General features: G+C 35.3%; 1 protein-coding gene across 1 annotated transcript in view; it reads right to left on the minus strand.

Annotated features, from left to right (window-relative positions):
- LOC121410886 (motor neuron and pancreas homeobox protein 1-like) overlaps positions 1 to 23,063 on the minus strand; it is a 30,977-nt gene extending 7,914 nt beyond the window's left edge. The window contains exon 1 of the mRNA XM_041603244.1: positions 21,933 to 23,063. Within this exon, the coding sequence (XP_041459178.1) occupies positions 21,933 to 22,512 (580 nt within the window). The 5' untranslated portion in view covers positions 22,513 to 23,063. The remainder of the gene's footprint in view (positions 1 to 21,932) is intronic.
- Between the last annotated feature and the right edge of the window lie 281 nt (positions 23,064 to 23,344).

The following is a 23,344-nucleotide window of genomic DNA, read 5'->3' on the forward strand; positions in this document are numbered from 1 at the left end:
TTTTACTACTCATTTTGTTCTCACCAAAATGTTCAATAATGCTTGAGGAAAGTTATGATGAAAAATTTCATTGTCCAAATATTCGGAAGCTTTGGCGACATGAGTATTGCAAAATAAATATTGACAAACAGGGGAAATCTCGCACCTTGTGAGAACTTTAGACTGAAAGTAGATACCCTTAAACGATCTCTTGTGAGATAGATCTCGTATCAAATCAAACAATAGTCATTATTTTCTTCATAAATCAATGGCTATTCAGGAGGAGAGAACGATAATTGATACCATTTGGAAAATATCTTTGTTTTAAGTCTCTAAAATTATTTCATTCATAAAGGAGCTGAACGTTTGCTTTTGGAAAAAGGGGTATACGATGGGCATGGTCTGTTTGCCAGTGAATCTCGTATCCAACCCATCCCGATCTCAGAATCTGCGTTGAATTTAATTTACTACGGGATTTAATTCGCAATCCAATCCCATACTCCATCGGGAATTCCGCTCCCAAATCTAATATCCGCATTCAGAGCTAAGCACGATTTACTTAGATTTCGTGGTCGTCTTTGGATAGAGGAGTCTTCGTTGATTTACCTTCCAATGGTGCCTTCGCACGTACCGTGCGCCTAACCTATCTCTGGCGCACCTAATTAGAGAGGTTAAAAGCCGACGAATAGTCACCTTATATCTGGGTTCTCTCTCTCACTCGGTGATTAGGACCCCACTCGCAGGACCCGATTATTACATTTCTTCTATTTTACGGCAGCGATGATACAATTTTCTACGACGGTGGACATTTTTCAGCACCACTTAGAATCCAATCCAATCAACTAATGCGCTCCGATGTGGCGGTTGGATGCCTGGCCGAGGCATGTAAACCGTTTACCCTCTTGCTCCGTCATTTTTTAGTGTGGCTACATAGGCGTGTCAGCGCACCGTTAGAGCCCCTCTGTTATGACTGATGGGGCTTGTAATCTACCCCTCCAGAAACCAGCTCCTAAATCTCCGCTTGCTCTTTTTGTCGCCTTTCCCGCAGCCCAATTAGTCCCCCAATACCTTCCCGCAAATCGTCGGAGACATTTCAAATTATTGATATTATCGCCACAAGCAAATCTATTGAAGACTTTAATGGATTTAAATCTTCAGCCGCATAATTTATATTTCACTTTCAGTGCCCACCTGAAATGCGTCAGAAAAGATGGCGTCGGGTTGCTTCCACATTCCCTTCTACAAACTGTCTTTTACAACTTGCTTGAGAAAGCACATAGCAACGACTGCATATTAGAAGCGAAGGTCGGTAGGCACGTCTGACTTGTTGGTCTTTTTCACTAGACGCGCGTTAAGTTGAGAGGTGTTTGTAATTAGGAAGCCCAAGCCATTTTCATTAACGTAATTCTATTTGATGGGCCATGGAAAGGAATGGATACCACTCAGACAAGGTTTCCTCACCGTGCCTCTTGTGAGATGGGGCAATGGCAAAATGTGCTCCTAATCTTATTATCCTACCATCTAACATGTTTGTAGCGGATCAAATCATGGGGAAGCTTTATTCCCGCCCACTTTCTCTCAGGTCGCATCAACATTGTCGACTTTTCCTTGCTTAAATCCTAGCTTAAGCCTCTCCTTGGTGATTATAAATTTATTTAACTTTCTATCACCATCAAGAATTAATCATGTTTCAATGAAAAGATTCCCTGCCTGCCCTTTTGATATAATTGCATGTTTCCATCATTTTGAATGATCACGCTCTTTGATTAAATGAAATTATTTTTTTAGGGATCTTTCCACTCTTTCAACTTTCCTGTTTAAAAAAAGATGAATAAAAGGGGATACATCGATTTTAAGCCACATAAGCCATTTGATCAATATTAGTATTTTCAGTGTATCATTAGAATCGCACTGCATACTGTAAATATGAATTTAATTATATTACCAGATTATTCATTTGAATTAAGGTTTATGGTTTCATATTGGCACTGAGTGATGATTTGCTTGGTATTTAAACTAAGTTAAGTAGAACAAACCCAGCTTCAAACAAGCTGTATTTTGAAAAAGTTTCATTGTATATCAAGTTGTGAGATGATGCGTTTAATATAAGATCCTAATACCTTGGTCACATTTGTTCTACCATGTCTACGGCGGCCGTACGGCGAGTCGAAAACAGCCGTTTTATTCATCTTTACTAAAACCACCTTATGTAGCTTGTACAAACAAATGTTAAAAAGGCTGTTTTCGACTCGCCGTACGGCCGCCGTAGAACAAAATGTGACCAAGGTATTAGCCGTTGATGCATTTTCAAAGTGACGTCTCATGCATGCATGGATTTAACTCCTCCCTCTAACGTGCAGCGAGACACGTACAGAAAATGGGTGTACGAGATTTAACGACAAAATAATGAGGTGGTTTTTGTCATTGACAAGATTGTGTATTCAAGATAGTCAGTAAAAATTTTGATCAAAGTCTTCTCAGTAGTTATATGAAGTATAAAATTGTGATAAAAGTTGGAAATAAACTTTTTATTTATGTATGTAAAATCATAAAACAAAAATATACGTTGAGGTTTACAACTTCAGAGTACATGGGACGAATGAGTTGCAGAAAATGTTGCAAATATCGAGATGACGAACTTGTTTTTCAACCTCTGCCGAAGCGCTTTAGGACTCATTTTCTAAGATGTGTTTGAACAAAATTCTTTTCTGCAAAGTGACAGATCCAACATTTCAACACATCTAAAATTCCCTCTTTTCTTTTTTAATTATTGAGGTGCGTAGAGTAGCTCACTAACAATTAATAAATCTCATATGAAAACAGCAAAAAGTATATTTTGATGCTTTCATGCACGAAATGCATTCATTTAAAATGAAGGCTTGATTTTAGCAAAGCATATTCCTAAATCTCTTCTTCTTCATTTTAAATAGATTTGCTCGCACGTGTTGTGTGTCTTGAGTCAATGGTCTTAAAACACTCGTTACATCATAGGGCCAGATAAAGAGAGAAGAAAAGAAGTCAATCGTATTTACCAATCTCATCGTAAAATCATATGGCAATGGCTCAGTTATAGCAGTTAAACAGAGTTAAACAGAACTGGCACGCAGTTCATCGTCTATAATTTCACCTCTATTTGCTGTTCCGTCTCAACTATTGGTTCCATCTATACAAGTTTATGGAGAAGCGATGAACAGAAACTCCCTTAGTGGGACTGCATCATTACCAGTAATTGTGACGTCTTATAGGAGTTATTCAATCATTTATTGATAGAATGAGATCATGGACTATTTCCAGAGAGTGTATTTCTTAAGGGGAGAGTAAGACTCAAAATGACTGATACAAAATATGAGACGAGACAACAATTAAAAGATATATATAATCCGTGAGAATAGAATTAATATTCATGGATAGAAAATACGACATGGATGTTTTTTAACTGAAATAAACAAGATTAAACAAAATTGTATAACCCTAAATGTAGGTGGAAATGGCGAATGAATAAGCCAACAACTGTGAAAATTTGCGAAGAGGACGAAGCATGGCGATGACGATTAGATTAAAATGATGAAAAATAAAAAAGAGACAGAAATACAAAAAAAGTGAAAATGTGGATAAAGCAAAAGACCAGCTTCGTTTGAATTTCGTGCCGATGGAGAAAAAGAAATTAATGGCGGTGATCATCAGATGATTTTCTATTGTTCGGCCAAGATTTTTAATAAACGATTTGAGAAGAAAGGAGAGGAAACGGTTGGTCTCAAATCGCGCGGGGTTGTGTGCCGATGGGAAGCTGATTATTCCGCCAGTGGGCTTTTTGCTTGTCTGAGAAATTATTGGCGGGAAACGGCGGGGGTATAGCCATCACATCGTCTGCATCAAACTGCGTGGTCTTACAGCAAACGTGAGTTTGCTCATTTTCCGCCAAATCGAGTACACAGAGCCTTTGATTGCTTTTGAAAACCTGTTTCTACACAACTTATAGATTTCTCAGTTGCACAGCGAAACTGACATGCCCAACCAAATAGCAATTAAAATCTATAACGGAGTTGAAGACCTGACTTATTAAACATATTGGTGAAGCAATTCACTTGGCATCTACCTGCTTTCTGTGTACATGCAGGTAATATCTATCTGCGCATGCGCAGTTGAGATTTGTTAAGAAACAAAATTGTATCGAGTTTAGTGGGTTTTTTTTATTCTTATAGATGTACTGGCTCTGGGACATTAAGGAACAGTAAACAAAATAATGTTCTTATTTTAACATATTTGATTTATCTAAAAGGTAATAATGATGCAATGTGTCTTACAAATTCAGTTTGGTTGTTCAATTTATTAGAATGGGTGCATAAAACTTCATAACACTCTTAATGATGAACTTTCCAGATTTCGCCAATATAACAGAGAAATAATAGATTGACGTAAAATCCAAGGTTGTTACAGCTATTGCCAATATTACTTTTTCATAAGAATGAACAAACAAGATTGTTTGGCTATTAAATCTCAGACTACATTTCCTACAGAAAGTTTCCTTTTTCCCCCTCTTTACCACTTTGAGAGTCGAGGGCAATTGATTTTATTTTACAAGCCGTTGGTCTCCGAGGCGCTCAGTTAAATTTCGATCGAAACCGCTGCAATAAAGCAATTTTTTTAAGTCATGAACAAAAAAAACTTGATGTCCTCGCTGATTTAACCATCTCTGAAAGGCGATAATGCGAGGAGGGGATGATGTAAAATCAAAGCCAATCAAAGCCATCATACTACGTCAAAAGGCGAATAATATTGAGCAATTTGCTCCAAGAGTGTACCCTTTATGTTGCTCATTTCATGAAATACATGTGCGCTATTTAGGCATGTAGAAGAAAATGCACGCGCGCTTCATTCAAAAATGAAATTTGGCGATTAAATTTACATTCGACGTTCGTTTGTCGTGGAAAAGGTAGGTAATGTGGCAAACAAATCGATAATACGAGGACATCATTGTATTGTGTTCAGCCAATACTTGCATCCTTTGTTTCGCACTCTTATTCATCACAACCATTTCCTCTCTCTCTCCTAGACTCAAGATCCTATATCGTTTTTTTTTATTCTTTCTCCACCGAAAGCAAGAATAAATCCGCATTTATTGGCTATTGCCGCTAATTTTGCGGCTGCGCTTCACGCCTTCGATGAGGAGTGGGCATTGATCCCTTTGAGAAGACGATAGACGAGGGAAGTTTTACCAGCACGCATACTGCTGAGATGTCTTGTGTCGTAGCTTTCATTGATCAATACTCATTCGACATGGTTAAAGTCAAAAGACTAGATGAAAATCCTTCATATTTCAATATTTTTTTTGAGAACGAAGAAGAGGAAAATGGGGAAGAGGGAGAGAAAAATGAAGCTATAAAAGAGATATTTTGTAAAGATGAATACGGAAAATCTCTTTTATAAATGACAAAGATTTCATTTTTGAAAACCATCGTGCAACACACGCTTAATGTAACAATGAAATACCGTTAAAATGAAAGAATCTGTTAAGATGATAGATTGATAGAAAAAAAACACAAGTATGACATGATGAAATGAATAAAAGTTGTAAGTAGAGGGAGTGAACTGTGAATAATTGTATTCTTTTACAAGTGTTAAAAAAGGATTTCAGGATCGTTAAGTGCTGAAATTACGGTCTGTTGAATGGACATCTTTATTGCAATGCACCTTTACAACTAAAGTGTGTATTGAAAGTTTGAGAAATATCTCGAATATCTGACTGGTACTCCTTCAAGAATCCTCCTGCATATTTCTAAATTAAAATCAAACTTGTGAACGAATGATTTCTTACTGACAAATAAAACTGGAAATCACCGCAAAACGATGTTAAAAAGAGAAAAATGGGGGACTAATGCACGAACGATTCGTTTTTACCTCTCATCACTTCCTTCATTTTTTTTTTATTTCAGTCAATATTATTTGCAATATAACATGGACTTCTTCTACTTATATTTCGATTGCATTTGTTAAGCCTAATTATGAAGGATAGGCCCAAACGATCTATCCATCTAACGATGTCTTTATTTATCTTCTTATCTAATTATCAATTTATCTATCTATCTATCTATCTATCTATATATCTATCTATCTATATATCTATCTATCTATCTATCTACAAGATCCGTCTATCTTTTCTTTACATTCATCCCGCCATCTATCCGTGCGTGAAGGCTATCTGTCTGACTTCATTTTTAAAAAGGGTTGCTTTCTCTCTGGCTTTGTTCCTTTTCTGTTGCTTTTCCAATTCCTTTCTTTCTTCTCCAATCTCTTCTTCGTATTCTTGTCCGATGGTCATAGTGACATGCTGCAGTGAGAGTGAGGGAGGGGGGGGGGGGGGGTTGGAGATGCGCAAGGGAGTAGTAGTTCCGTATAGTATACGGTCCGTCCGTTATTTAGTCTCCCTGGGCATATCTCTCGTGTGGGATCAGAGCTGAAATCCGATCAGCCTCAATTTGTAAAATTAAAACTGTCTCCCCGTGTCATCACTATTCTCTAACCTAGTATCGGAATGGCTGACAATGTTATTAGGCTGTATTCTAACTATCACCACCCTCTTCTCTCAGAGGGCATTTACGCCCCTGCCGCGAGCGATAACAACCATTATGATTGCTGTGTGCGCGGCCCTTCCGCCAAAGCATGCAGTAATCAAACCATTTAGAGAGAGTGTATGAGTTGATTAAGGCTCTAATAATCCTTACTAAGTTTACAAGTATCGCTTACAATCACCCTTAAGTCGGAACCCCTAGTCTCTCTCGCGTAGGCGCCCTCGTCGTCCGACGCCATGAAAGCAAGTCTCTTTTCCTTGCTAAACTCTAGAATCAAATTAAGTAAATGGGTTTTTCTTCTGTGTCATGTTTCATGATAATCTATCTTAATCGAGGGTGAGAGATGACTCCGATGCTCTTTTTGGGCTTTGACAGAAGGGCACAAATTATGGGAAAACGGAACTCGTTTAAGTTTATCGAAGGTAGTGCAATCCGCCATCGCAAGGGAAAATATGATCCCTTTAATTTTATTGAGTTTGGTCGGGGCCCCGCGCATTTAGCGGACCAATACTTATAAATTACATTCCACTCGAAACCTCTTAGAGTTCTCTCTTCAAAGCAATATGCACCAGCTAAAAACTAGTAATCTAATAAATTGTAAACTTACCACATTTAACCTCTCCATTATTTGAAATATTCCCCGTAATCCGGCACTAAGGAAGGGCTTCGTTTCACCAGTAAAACGTACACGACCAAGTTGAAGCCCTATCTGTCTAAATGAATTAATCAATCTAGAGGATATACTCTTTTATTTCCCTGATCAACAAATTTATAGTGAATTTGCTTTGGGCTATGGATCTATTTCTTGGGAAATAGTTTCATTAAATGTTTCCATTAAGATGCGTGCAGCTCTCTCTGCACATATTTTTCCGCTGAAATTGTTATTCCTATTCCCCATTAATATTAAGGAAAACAATTCCGTAACATATAAGTGCTGCTCGTCATGTTGGTACTTAATTAATAGCATGTCAATAATTAGTACTATCGAAGTGATCAAAACAATTACTTTCGAGGAAAAATATGAAATAATCTTTATCTGAAAATAAAACAATCAAGATACTTCTAGTACTTCTGAGTCAAAGCAACCTATTCAAGATTTTGCAGCGGAACATGCCATATCCATTAACCGACATTTTGGCAAAGGTGGAAGCATTATAATCATAACAAGCCTCGGATCATATCTAGAAAGTTTAAAGAAATTATTGTTAACGAAAAGGCATATACTGGACCTATTATAAACGAGAATAAACAAATCGTTAGTTCGATAGACGCGCTGGTCTGTGTTTCATCTCTGTCAAATAAACAGAGAAAATTAATTGAGTAATTGAAGAACGTCTAATATCCAAGGCAATGACATTCGAACCCACAAATTGGATATGATTCTCGTTATGCGGTTCTTCCCCCCCCCCTTCAAACCATAGGAGATGTTCCCCCTTTGGAATCTAACAGATGGATGCTGGCAAGCTCTTCATCACAGATTCTCTCTCAGACTTTCTTGAAAATTTATCACCCACCGTCCAGATTGAATCAGCTAATTGGTAGTTATCACAGAAACAATATATCTCCCCGTCCGGGCCAATGAGAAGTAATTAGGACAATGAGAAGAGTCACACTTTCCCCTTATCCATCCTATAAACGACTGAGGAGGAATCGGTGTGGCGGGACAATGTATTTTGAACATACAGGAAAGAAGGGAGGAATTGGTGGACGATAATACCCAAAACATTCACAACTCATTAACCAAATTTAGAAGATCACTATTCATTTAACCACAATTTTCTTGTGTTCTGCAAACGATGATTTATGGAAATATGATCAAAGTAATATAGGGCAACATTAACTTTAGTATAACTTGATAATTATTGATGACATGATGACCTATTCTGGTATTCTTAAAAACAATGCGTTTTTAATTATTAATTAAATTCATACTGCATATGTTTTGGAAGTAAGGTCTGACAGAAGTCTTAAAGGCATCCAATTTTTTTTTATTTCTTGTTATTTATCGAGGTAATGCAAAATATGCTAAAATTTGGTGGCCATCTCATCGTCAAGGTAATCAAGTACTAATATTTGAATATTTGTTTCCCTCTCATCGGCCGGAAGTTTTGAGTTGAATTGGGGGTGATAGATTATGTTTAATACTAAATGGATGTTGAGCCCACTGACTCTGTTCATATCTGGTATAGATCACATTCATTTGATTTTTTTTTCAATTTCAGAAAAATTACCATCTAATCTATTTCAATTTGTTTTCATTGTTTATTTTGCACCAAAATGTTTTTTGTTAAAGATTATGAGAAAGACTTACAGTTCAACACTGTCTTTTACGTTTAATTAAAACAAAAGGAAATTAATTCATTATTTTAACCAAATCATTAAAAAGTCATTAGAATGTGTGAAAGACGATCTTCTTTAAAAACATAGAATACATATGTTTAAAAAAAAATAACGATGAAATTGTAATCTATAATGAGATGTAACATTTGTCTCTCCAGATAAAAACTGTTTTACATTCATACATGGAGTGAAAAATAGGACTTTGCACACTGGTAGCAATAAAACAATATTATTCTTGAACAAAATGCATTTGAAATCTAAATACATTTTAATACCATACTGAATATTTGATTTGATAAAAAAAAATCGTCTTTTGATTGGCATGAATGCATGGATAGTCGAATGGTATGCCTTTTCACGTAACTTATACAAGCACACCCACCCACACAAGGCAGAGTGACGACCAAACAAAAATAATCATGGTCCTGTATTGACTCTGGGGCAATTAGGTAATTAATGAGGAGAAATTAATTGAGTATAATTTGATTTGAACGTTATTGCTATCTTCATATTAAGTGTTTATCCAATTGCATTGCAACGAAGCCCATGAATGCCTAATTGCATTAAATCACTCGTATAACCTTGTCTCATGGACCATGCGCAAGACTTCGGCTTGGACGACCGGTTTAACCCTTCCAGATACTGTTCCCATTCTTGTTTGACAATAATTATTTTAAAATGATTTTCAATTTTTGTAATTAAAGTACGGGAAAGGGGTGCTATTTGTATTGTCTCCTGCACGTGGGTCTCTGTCGCTTAACGCATGCTCTTGCTTTTCCACAACTGATGTCACCCCCTTTCACCCTGTTTGATCTTACGAATAACATTGCATCAAGTTTTACCAGTCACTCGAACTGAAAGGCTTAAAGTGCTGTCAGAGTCTCCCATGACCGAGGGTTAGCGCTTGTCCCTATTATAGCACCCGTACCACGCCCAGGGGACCTCTACCAACTCATATGAATATCGTAGTTGGCCTTAATGCTATTATATCAAGTGCTCCTGCTAACAAAGGGCATGTACCGCCACACGTTGGCTCGGGGCTGAGTAGCGGGTACCAACTGTCAAGCGCGTGTAGAGGGCAAGGGGGTTTGGAAGGTATAACCTTCTAACACTTCAACACATTCATGGCACTTCAGCGTATTAACCCAATAGTAGAAACTAGTTTTACTTACTATTTTGGTTTGGTTATATTCATATAAGCCACATTTTATATATGTTTATTTATAAACATTTACCAAGTTTATCTTAAGTGAAATGCTAATAATGAAGATAAAATTTCGATGATGATGAAAAGAATTAGATAGATGGTATATAATAAGGATACTCAGTATTATGATAACTAATAACTACTAATTCCAACAGTAGCAGCAACAACAATAACAACAACATTAATGATAATAGTAATGATGATGATTATGATGATGACAATAATAATGATATTATTAATAATGATAATAATAATAGTAATAAAAATAATGATATTAATAATAAGAAGAAGACGAAGAGGAAAAGAAGAAGAAGAAGAAAAAAAATAATAAAAATAATAATAAGAAGAAGCAGAAGAAGAAGAAAAAGAAGAAGAATAAAAAGAAAGAAGAAGGAGAAGAAAGAGAAAAATTAAGAATTAAGAAAAAGAATACTATGATCTAAGGATAAAAGTAGTGATAATTATTACGTCTTATATTAAATGGAATTTCATTCAACTTCTACACACTGCACAAGAGAAAAAGTATTACCTTAAAGAAAAACTACTTTCGATGATAATATTTTATTTTACATGGTTTTGAGGCCGAAACACAAACCATCTTCACTATCTATTTCATAGCAAGTGAAACCGTCACCACCATCGTCATCTCCATCAGCAACGAGGAGAAGACATCTTGGTCCTGGCAAGATGAGTGGTACCAAACCAGAAAATTGAACATAACGCATCTGATCAACCAGACTCCGACCAGACATTGACCATAATATTATTACTACAGTTCCTTTGTCTTGGCTTAGGCAATCATCGTAATTAAAATCTTCTGGCCACCATACACGTTTCGACGTCGACGGGGTTAATAGAATTATACCGAGAGAGGAGGGGTAATACATGGACCCCCTACGTGCTCATGAGGGGTATTACACATGATACGATTCGCATTCGTTTTGTTTAACTGGTTTCAACTGATGTCCCTTGGTTTTCATAGATCAGAAATTAATTCAACTACAATGGTCTTCAAAAGATGATTTCATTTTCTTGTAATTGACTCCGAGCGATAGTCAAGGAAAATTAAGAGTTTATAATTTAATTAACATGACCAACATCCGGATTATCCGAAGAAAGATCGATACACGTTTTGATTTAATAATAAGTATATATTCATTTGTTATCAAAGCAATCTTTCCAACAAAAACAATTAGGTTATAGAGTAATAAGTATGGAGTTGGAGCTTTTAATGAATTATCAACGTATATACTCAATTATTTATTTTTACCTTAATAAAGGGATTATTATTTTTTGAATAAAATTTCTAAATAAGAGCATGAAGAAAAATGGAAAATGATGACATCCGTTTTGTTGCACATCTGTAAAATTACCGGTGATCTTGCAAACCAAGCGATTGGTTAGCCCATGTGGGGAACTGCACGTAAATCTTACAATAAAACGATAAAATGTCATCATTCTCTCATCATCTTGTAAATAGAACCTACTAAATAATATTATTGTTTATCTCCCTAATCATATTCATAAAAAATTATGTAAACGGCAATTAAATTGATAGAATTTATTTGCACTTAAAAGTCATCATTCAAGTTGTCTTTTTATAGGCATGATATTCAATATTTCAAAGTCCGAACTAAAATTTTCCATTTGAAAGAGACCTAAAGACTACACCAAAGACACGAATTATACACTGCTGAATACGAAATTGTTAATTTATGTAATTTTTCTGATTATGAATACTTGTGTACATACTTGTATTTTAGAATTAAATTTTGATGAATTTATATAAATCACTCTAACCAAAATTGCTTATAAGATAAGGAAGGTTTGATGCCTGGCAAGTAGAGGGTTAACTTCAAAATATGGCAAAATAAAAAGCTAACACACTCAAGATAAATGAGAGACGTAAGTGCTTTTTGCAAACTACTATCGAAACAAAGTGAATCAAAACGTTTACATTTTAACGGAGCGACTACATGTATTAACAAAAAATTAAACGTATACATTCGCTTAGGTGTTTTTAGGTTAATCTCATCACTCTAAATGCAGAATTAAAATCGACACACACGAACCATATATCGATAGCCAAATGCAATACGAGAGCTTGCGTGGCCAAAGTCAACCTGCGTTACTATATTACCTTTGTAATAACTTTTATAACTCTTATCGATATAAACGTTCACCCACTCACGGCAAGCTCCTATATTAAATGATTATAGAATTGAGATCAGACGCGATGAAATGGTAATGATATGGACAAATTGAATTTCTAGATCAAGTTACAAGTCCTCTAACCACTCTCTCATCGAGTTGCCCATCTACTAAGGACCGTGATTGGAATTTTGTTCGTCGCCTTGATATAAGAAAAGGTGTTTATCCCCGCCCTCTCATTCATTCCTTAATTCAACGCCATTCTCTTTTTTGGGGGGAAGGTTTATCATCTCCCTGAGTCGAGCTACCACTATTCAATCATCACCCCAAATATCATTAATTGACGTAATGCAAGCAAGGGATTCACACTCGCTCCGTTTTCCATCCGATTTGGGCGATAGTGAGTTGGCAAGCAATCCAATAATTGCACAAGTACTTATAAAAACACGCAAAGTGTGAGAAGCTGCGTGATGGGACAAGACATTTTTAAACTTCCATTTCTTTCTCGATGTGCGGATCACATCCGTTTTCTTGTACCATTCGTTTCAATTTTTATAGGTTTTGTTTATTCTTATTTTTTTTTTTCTATCGTTAAGGGAAAGATTTTTTTAAAGATTTAATATTACCCCCTTTTTAAACATCGATGGTCTAAGTGAACTTCCATTTTACAAAATGTACATTATTTATTAAGACTATTTTCTGGTCTCATTTTGTTGTAGGTACATTTTATTTATTATCACATGAAATATATTGGTAATAAAAACTAGGGAGGAATTGTCAAAATGCTGCTCATTTACAACCATTAATGTCAAGCTTTTCCACCAACCCCCATCTTCTTGAAATGTGATACTCGATTTAACCTGAACGAATTCTAAAACTAATAAGACGAGGGAATTAAGATCGTAAAAGGCATATAAAGAATCACCAAAATACCTTTAATATCTTGTCGACGTGGTTACTCTCAGTAATCGATATATAACAGCCCTTTTTGTAATAAAAAAGTTGTAAAATTCATATCGTTCCAGATAACTTGAAGCTGCTTCATAATTTCGTCCGCCTTCATAAAACCTCTCTGCAAACAATTAAACAGTTTATAACAAACCGGTGATTGATATATGATCGGTATTACGATTGTTTGCTGAACAATTAATTCAAGTTCTTTGCTGATATTATTCGATCTGTCTGGGGCATGCCAAAATGTACATAAGAAACTATAGATGCACAAATTAATTATTAGACATCTTTGCTTCTAACTGTAAATGCTTTGGCCTCGATGCTATATTTAATGACTTAATGGTCATGTTTCAGATCACAATACTTTATTATCTTACTTTTCTCCAAACATTGATAGGTTTAAAGAGACTTTTGTCCTTGAAAGTTGTATTCTTATAGAGCAATAATTTTTTTTGTAATCGTTGATTTACTAGATAAGTGTTGATATGAAATACGCTAACAGTTAGTATGAAGAAATATATGAATAACACGCCCCAGAAATGTAAACTATAAAAATAAAAAAGACCTAGTTATCGACTATTCAAATTCACGTCATCAACCGTTGAGTTTTCTACCTATACGGTGTTTAACCTAGTTGAGTAATTTTGAGAAACTGGTAAATTACAAGCTTATGTCAGAAATCTAGTATAGAGATGAGGTGTTATACTGAAAAATATTCACATACCTTTGTTTTCATTTGTTTAAATAGAAATTTCAAGTTTAACTTTCATTTTTTTAACCATTAAAGTAGTAACATGTATGATTTTTTTTTTTGGGGGGGCACGACACTAGAATATAAAGAATTGCAACACAAATATCTGAGCGATGTGCGGATATCAATAACTGATTATAAGAAAAATAAATTTGATGACTTTTGAATAGATATTTTTGTTATATTTCTGTAGCATGTTTAATACAAATTCAGTCAATGTATAATTGTCTTACAGAAGTATTACTTTTTGACAAATCAACAGTAAACTCACTTCTTTATCCAACGATATTATCAAAATATTGCACGGCATCAAATCCAATTTTTTTTGGTAAATATCCGAAGCAAAACTTATTTTTATCAACTGGGAACAAAAACTTGTGTGGGAGATTTGCTTTTTTTGAAAAACCTCTTCATAATGTATACTTGCACAAAACGACTCATTCTGGGTATTTTCCCCTTAAAAATCAAACTTTGATCTTGGCTTGGGACGAAATTGATTGTTGAAGATTTTGAGGACTCCTATACAAAAAAGAAATGATTCATGGATATCAAAATGGTAATACACTCTTACATTTACCTGAATGCAGTAAAATGCACAAGTGAAATGGGAAACGAGGAGGGTGTGATAACGAAAATTTGATCATTACTATAAAACAAGTCTAAGTATTCAAAAATTATACTTTTAACCCTTCTACCTATGCCAGTAACCGCCCCCATACAATACACTGCAAAGACGCTGTTTAAAATTTTAAGGACGTTGTTTAAGCCTGTCACTCTAACAACTACTGTTTAAACTTTTTGAAAAGCTGTTTAAACCTTTTAAACAGTTATTTAAACTTTTTAAACAGTTGTTTAATCTTTTTAAACAAGTTGTTTAAAAAGTTTAAGCAATTACAAAAAAGTCTGAACAACCTGTTGTTAAAGTGACAGGCTTAAACAACCTGCTATTTTTTTAACTGTGTATACTAAGCATTAAAAAGGAGCGCCCGGGTTGTAATCATTAAGTGAATGTCGTTCTATTCTTATACTGATTTTTATTTGTTTAATTCACCTTCCTCACACCTGTATGTCGAATCAATTACCCCCAGACCGATCGGCAACATCAAACGTTCCACTTTACAACACTGCCCAATGTTGTGACTATCAAATAGTAGCACATACCAGGTCAGTAATTATACTTGCATTGAGAGTCCAGTCTGTTTGGATGCTAGGCATGATGGGAAATGAAATGAAAGAATGAAATAAAAGGAGAGGTTGGAATAGGCGGTCGGATGGTATGGACAGAGTGGCATTTACTGGCCATGTGTACACGGGTGAAGTGGTCAGTTAAGATAAGTAAACACACCGGTCAGTATACCTTGCTCTTATTTCAACATCTCATTCACACATTTGTTGCTGTGAGATGAATTGGTGAGTAGGGAATGTTGTCTTCTATATCAGTTAAAAAACACTAATCTAAACCTCCACTTTTATTCCATGGTGTGAATGTTACCGATGTTCCAGTTAGCACCACAAGAATGAACCCCCGATCGTCCCACATGTCTTATGATTCTGCAATTTTTAATTAACACTCAAGTGTGGACACTTAAATGACATGCACCCCTGGAATCGACAGTTTCGGGAAGTGTCCTCACAATGCAATAGGGGTTATAACGCATACATGTTCAGTACACCAGTGACTGATGTTGTCTTTCTTTTTATTTCTTGAAAAGGAGAAGAATTTGTGAACGAACAAAATCATCTATTACGAGAGATTGCGCAAGCACTATAAGTAGACATAGTGACATATTATAATGATTTGAATTTTCCTGAACTATACGTGCCTTAATGTCTGATTTCTAATGAAAAGAAAGTGATCATGAATAACGACTTCGGAATAAATTTTATAAATCTTGAACAATTCGAATGCAACTGTCTGAATGTCAACTTCTATTATAGATTCACGTTGCAGATAAAGGCATGAGGATGACCGGTCATTGTGTAAATTGGTTACAGAAATTCGTTCATTTATCAACTAAAGAGCCCACACAAAACAAGATTACATTTGAATCTAAACCATTGTAGTCATCATTATATCATTGTCACGGTGCATTTGGACTTCTAATCCCTCACTAATCACGCTTAATACCTGTTTAATCAACCCACCGATAGGTTTAGTTTACCCGAACGAATTCCCCCACCAATATTTTGATGTTATTTCAGTCATTACAGATTAAAGGTGTGATAACGCGTGTTTTGTTTAGTCTGAAGTTCTCCTTGTTGGGTTGGGGTGCCCGAGTTACCCTGTTGGTTTGAATGACAAATCATGTTTGATTAACAGATACATTCTCAATTTACCGTCGACTGTTAGTTCATATGTTCACACCCCTCTTCCACTCTTTACACAGTAAAACAAATTCAGCGCATATTTGACAGACCAAATCCTGGTAAAACCATATTGATTTGAAAATGACCGTAACCAACATGATAAAAGAAATTATAATGAAATAATTAATTTCTTCAGAATTTGATTATCAATTTGGTTCTGAAATTATCACATATAAAACAAATTGAAAGTTATACCGAAGTTTCTCCGGGAATACGTCCATGTGGTCGGACGTGCATTTATAGGCTTGGTTATTACAGAATGTAAAAATTGTGCAAGTTTTGAAGGAAGTCCGTATTTTGACATTCATTTTGGAAAAGGAATTTCTTGCTCAACTTGTGACTGATCAAACTTTCAGTTTGTTGGTCGTTGAATTTTGCCTTTTTATGTTGATATCATGATTTCCATCCCCGTCTTATTTACCCCTTTAAATATTATAATCAAACATGCTAAAACTCAAAGTGAAACATCACAATCAAGATAAGAGATAATTATGTTAACAAGAGACTGTTAAGTGAGGTTTTATCTGATTAATTACTGAAGGATTACCAGCCTGATTATCAGAGTTAAAAATGAAGGATACCATTGCACCATAGATCAAAATTAAACATACCCCTGTCCAAGGTCTGTATATTGCTCTGTGTTTCTCTCCCATATACATAAAAAGAATTATATTTTTTTGGTGGGCTATCATTTTGAATCAACATAAAAAGTAAACTTTTGGAATTCTTCAACTCGAAACTTTGGGCCATTGAGCGCAATTTACGATATGAAATTATCGTTGGTATCTAACGGCATGAACAGGGCAGGCGAAGTATGGATGCTGTAAACAACCACAAAAGTACTCCGACCTCTTTAAAAAGTACACATTGTCTAGAAGCCCACTAATGACATAGTTATGCTAATTGATATGATCAATACACGCGATGATTTTTTAACTCCGCATGTTCGTTCATCATATGCCGCGCTAATGGTTTTGCGTATCGATCGCTGACAAGGTTGGCTATCGATAAAGTTATAGATACTGCGACCGTCTGCATGCGCTAATAGCCACAAAATGTCGTTTAACTTATGCTTAGGGTTCGATACACTTATCGTTTGGTGTACTTTTATTTCGAGCATTCCTCTTCTGACACACGATCGTCATCGGTAAGTTTAAAGTGAGTTCGAATGCAAGGTAAGTGATATTAAACTGAGAAATAGTGTGTGACATCACTGATATTTTCGCTGTCATCTTCTAATTGGTGTCTATGCATACAACATGAACATTAGAAAAAAATAAATCATAAAAAAATGATTAATAAACAACCCATTTAGGAGTGAAGATGAAATTTCAAATAATTTCAAATGGGAAAATATTATTTGAAGTATTGAATCCGAAATATTTTTGATTTATGATGAAGAATACAATTTCCCAATGTTATCATGGTTATACCGATTAGTGTTACATGAAGTCACTGACTTGATGGAAGAGAGAGAGAAAGGAGACAAAGAAAGAGTGGAAGAAAGAGATGGAGGGGGAGTGAGGGATAAAAAAGAGAGTGTGTGTGATAGAAGAGAGTGGGAGAGTGAACAAGACTACTGCATGCTTTTTAATTCAATTCAAAAGCAAACGATTGAACAGAGCTTGAAAATATTTAGATGAATGTCAATGACAATATAAAATAAAACGATCAAACAAATCTCAAAAACCAAGATATCGTAGATATTCAGATAAGACAAAAAGGTCATTAAATAAAAAAGGAAAGAACTCAGCCATAAACGGCCTATAATTTTAAAGCATTCAAAATCGATACAAAATGGTTTGAGAATCGCGCCTCTTATTTATATTGACAACGCCTCTTCATAACTACACGCTATGATATTCATAATATTGAACAAATTGTGTCACCCGAGAGAGCATTTTTTCATGAATAAATTAACACCTTGTTCGCCTTATGTACTTTATCTCTTTACAAGGGCGTCTGTATCTACATTACAACATAATTTCTTTAACAAGCAACGAATTTAATAATGAAAGGACTGTTGTTCGGTCCTAACACTGCTTTACTTTCCAAAATAATCAATGTTCGACAAACATCCCAGTTGATGTCATTCTGTAGGTGAAACTTTATAAAATTATATCAGTATGACACAATTGTGTTCTGCAATGAACAAATAAACTACAGTTTTAAAATACGAACATTTGATTTGATTTGATTTGATTTGATTTTATTGATTGATTTCCGTTTCACAACATAAGAATGATAAATATAACATGATAAGGTCGAAAATACTGCAAAACATAATAGATATATATAACATAATCTTAGACTTAAGGAACATGATTTAACAAATAAAAAAAAAACCTAATATGACATTTGTATTTGAAAGTAAAACGGAGGGTCTTGCCGAAAAAAGCCAAGCTTGTACAAAAGGCAAGACCCTAAATAAACTTAGTTTCATTACACACAAAAAACACTGAGTCGTAATGATATGTAGAGCTTTTGTTTACAAATAAATACAAACAGCATTAAGGTGGAAGGGGGGGGGGGGTAGGGGAAGAAGAGGGGAGGGATAGAGAAGTGCAGTGCACATGACGTAGAAAGAAAGCGGGCAGCAGGAGCAGGTACTTTGGCTAATTACGATTAGAAAGAAAAAAGCAATAACAAATTATACATGTATATGTATATAATATGAAAGCATACAATACACATATACATTGACGCCGAGAATATAAAGAAAGAAAAAAAAAACAGTTATTCAGCATGACCTGCTTGCAACGAGTATTGCAAAATTAACATTTTTTTCAGTTTGCGTTTAAAAATATGTATATTAGGGGATTCTTTAAAATCTTGAGGCAGAGAGTTCCAGTAGGCAGGCCCGGAGAAGACAAATGAATTCTTTGCAAATAAAGTTCTTGTTAAAGGAAGGTGATAATATTGTCGTTGCCGTGTTGGGTAGCAGTGTACTGATGCATTTTTTTGGAACATATTTGAGAAAATAGTGGGGAGATCCTCCTTGCTTAATTTGAACATAAATTGGCTAAGTTCAAAGAGATATATGTCACTTACTTTGAGAATGTTGTTTTCAAAAAATAAGGTATCAGTATGCGATCTAAAGTGTGTTTGAAAAATTATTCTTAGAGATTTTTTCTGGAGAAGTAGTATTCTATTTAGTTGTGTTTGTATTGCACATCCCCAGGCAATTATTCCGTAATTAATATATGGTAGAATAAGGGTGTAGTATAATGTTAATAAAGTTCGAGAAGGGAGAAAATTTTTTAGTTTATTAATAATTCCAATGTTTCTGGAAATTGTTTTACATATACTATCAATATGAGGCTTCCAAGATAATTTGTTGTCAATAAGGACACCCAAGAATCTGGTAGTGGAAACATTATTAAGAACAAAATTATCGAAGAAAATACTGTCTGGTAGAGTATTAATTTTATTGCTAAAAAGCATGTAGTTTGTCTTCTGGTGATTAAGTGAAAGTTTGTTGGCCTTGATCCAATCTGTAACATTAAACAAACAAAACAAAAAAACAACAACACAAACAAATAAATTGATTGAAAAGTCTATTGATATATGAGCATGCACCTTGTTTGAGAATGAAACAGAATATGATGTCTCAAATGATATTATAAACTTTATGAAATAAATGTTAATATAAAAATAAATTTTTCATCGCCACTGGTCAAGAATCTAATTGAATAATCTATTATAAATAAGAGTAAGTCTTGTTGCTCATGATTTTTTTAATCAGATAGTAGTATCCATTATGCTATGAACATCGAACACAAGCGAACAAATATTTTATTGTGCAAATTGCAATTATTTTCCACGCGTAAACTTCCCATTACTCTGTAAAAATTGAAGTGCTGATTCATCACTTATCTGTCTATTATATCTCAATGGTGTAAAAATTATAAATTCATAGGAAAGTAAGAATGAATGCATGTCTATGAATTTATGGAGATAATAATGGAAAAGTCTATAATTTGTCCCTAACTGTATAACGTGTATTCTAAATTGCAGGGATTTAAAATAAACGCAGATGTACAGTATAAAAAACAGTCGAATTTGGGATTTACTTTTAATCTTGAAAATTTATTTCACAATCTCAAGGGATTTGAAGAATACTTTGAGATTTAAAAATCAATCTTTAGGATTAAAACTGAATCCCAAATTCGATTAGTCCTTAACTGCAGCCCACCTGGATTTATTTTAAATCTCCGCAATTTAGAGAGTGAAGATTCCCTTATTTGTGTAATTAAGTGAATACATTAATGCATAGATACTCATATCGATTTACTTATCTGTTTTGGAATGGGAGATCCTGATTTGAATAATTCTACTTGTTTAATAACACAAGAGAAAAAGTGTAATGTGTAATGAACGATACATTTTTGCGAAACTTTCTTCATATAAGAGGATAATTTTTGCACGATCATCAGTTAATAAAAGTTAAGGAAAGTTTCTAAAATTTCATCGACACCGCCTCAATAACAATAAAGAAAAATCATCAAATGCGGAAGAAGAATCATAATTGAAAAGAATGTCCCTAAGCTACCAATGAACTTATTTCTCTCTTTGTTTTATTTTACTTGGATTGAAAAAAAAATACACTTAATACACTTAATACATTTTATTGTGATAAAGATTTAAACGTACACTAAAGTTTTAGTAGTTACATTATCACGGGTATACTTAACTTATTCTAGAAATGAATTATTTCTTGATAAAATAGGGGACAGCAAATGAACTCTATTCTGAAGCTTTACCCATCTAACAAAGATGTTTAGCTCAATATACGCGAGGCCGATCCGGGCGTCACTGGTAAGCCATTCTTGTTCTCTTATTTTCTGTCCTAATCATAATGATAATTATGCTCGTTGGGTGTCGTATTCAATATCATGTTGTTCTTATTCATTTGCAGTTTTATTCAAGCTGGCTAGAATCATCAGTTTACATACTGCATGCATGCTGGAACAATGTTTGTATGTTGAGTTTGGAGAATATTTTAAGCCTATAATTTTGTCGCGAAATTCGTACTCGTAGGTCTGAAACAAATTGATAATATTGGTTTGAGATGTGACTGTTTTGCACTTTATTTCCTTGAAGCAGAGTGATTCTAATAACATAAAAGACAAACACATTGAACCGAAAAAAACAACAACGCTCACTTATACAAACAAAAAAGGTTTAAATTACATTGTATACAATAGAGTCTTTCGATCATAACTGTAATCACACAAGAATAAATAATAAAAGACGAGTGTATTTTCACACAAAACAAGACCAAAACAATGAAGGATAATAATAAATGTCAGCTGTAATCAAACAGTACTACTGAAAGTATATGAAACGTCAGTGACGAAATATGTTTTAATGTGAGAAATATAGAACACGATTTTCTTCCAAATCTTCCGACCATGATTAATAAACTTTTTCATGTACTGCTGGCAATAATTCCAAAGCAATTAAGCTCTTCTTGAATAGCTTTTAACTCATTTTCTATTAATCTCGTTAAAGTGATATTCTCTCCTGAAATCTCATAATGATAAGTTTGGATAAAAACACAAATTTTAATGATTTCTTGTACGATACTTAGTTCGGGGGGAAATTAACTCACCAAAACCTCCTGTAAAGTCTCCGAATCTGGGCAGCATGACGCCGTTACGAAACCAGTCGACAGAGAACGATGATAGCGGGTGGCCACTCCGTACTCCATGTTCACCGACCGCTGCTGCTGCGGCGGCTCGAAAAGCACTGAGATGATGTGCAGCTTGTGCGTGATGCTGGCCGCCAAACAGTCCGGCGTACAAGGGGTGCGAATAGATGGCGGGAACCACGGAGGCGTTCGGCGCCATCCCGGAAACAGGTGGATGAAAGCCAAGGAGTCCTGGTTTGGGGACCAAACTTCCACTGTGCATCCCTCTTGCTTGAAGGGTGTGGTGATTTCCACCCCCACAACCACCACCACCTCCTCCCGATGGGTGCGATAAGGGTGTGGCCCCAAGTGCACGGTCCATTATAGATAAACGGGATGGGTGCGGTTGAACTGGAAGAGGACTAAGAGGACTGCTTCTATCCATGGGTGGAGGAGAGTTGGTAGGGGATTTTGCCTTCAAACCTGTCGAAGCCTCCTTTGAAAGGAGCGCATCAATGGTGAATGCCTTAGAAGATTCCATCGTAAAAATTCGCTCTTTCATTAAAGAATACAATTCTCTTTTCAATTTCTATTCGAGATTTGCGATGCATACGACTCGGCGGGAAAAAAGGCGAAAGCAAGGTTACAGAAAATCGATTGCTTCGTTTTCAAAATGACAACTGCTTTTAAATTCAGAAGATACGCTTTTTAGAAATTATTTTCAGAAAAGGAGAAGAAGCGCTAAAAAGTGAGTGAATGAGTAACGGAAACAGAAATGGGTCGGAGAGAGCGAGTGATTGTAGTGAGGCGATCATGAAGGTAATACCGCTTCGGAATGCATCAGTGACAATGATTGGAGGTCCTCTTAAACCAATTGACTCCACCTTCAAGTAGCTGTAATCGTCATCATGAGATCGAGACACACTATATCCGGAACCACGTGTAATACTAGGCCGTTAAGACAGGCGGTCATGGAGGCAAGCGATGCTCATCCCTCTTCTTCTTTCTCAAATCATCGATACCACGGCGCCATGTATGACGCTCTCGTCCTATTACAGTTCACCTCTCAAAATCAATCAGTCCCAACTCTTTCAAGACACGACCGCTCTGATTGGTTGCTTCGACCTCTCCTCAAAAGTATTACCTCTGCCCTCAAAATCAGACGAAGCGAGCGCTTAATCTGTGCTTGATAGCTCTCGAGTAATTAGGCGTTTTAATTACGTGTTGACATGGCACTAATAAAACCACAAGGCTTCATTGATCTTGGGGTTAATAATGGTATTTATTTTATTGGAGGCCGAACCTCAGTGCAAACAGAGCGGATTTGCAACCGTTTGGTTACCTCTCCGTTTGTCTTCACGATAGCCACGGGTGACTGGAAGAGATGTGCTTTT

The sequence above is a fragment of the Lytechinus variegatus genome, chromosome 3 (genome assembly GCF_018143015.1).
Source record: "Lytechinus variegatus isolate NC3 chromosome 3, Lvar_3.0, whole genome shotgun sequence".
NCBI lineage: Eukaryota > Metazoa > Echinodermata > Echinoidea > Temnopleuroida > Toxopneustidae > Lytechinus > Lytechinus variegatus.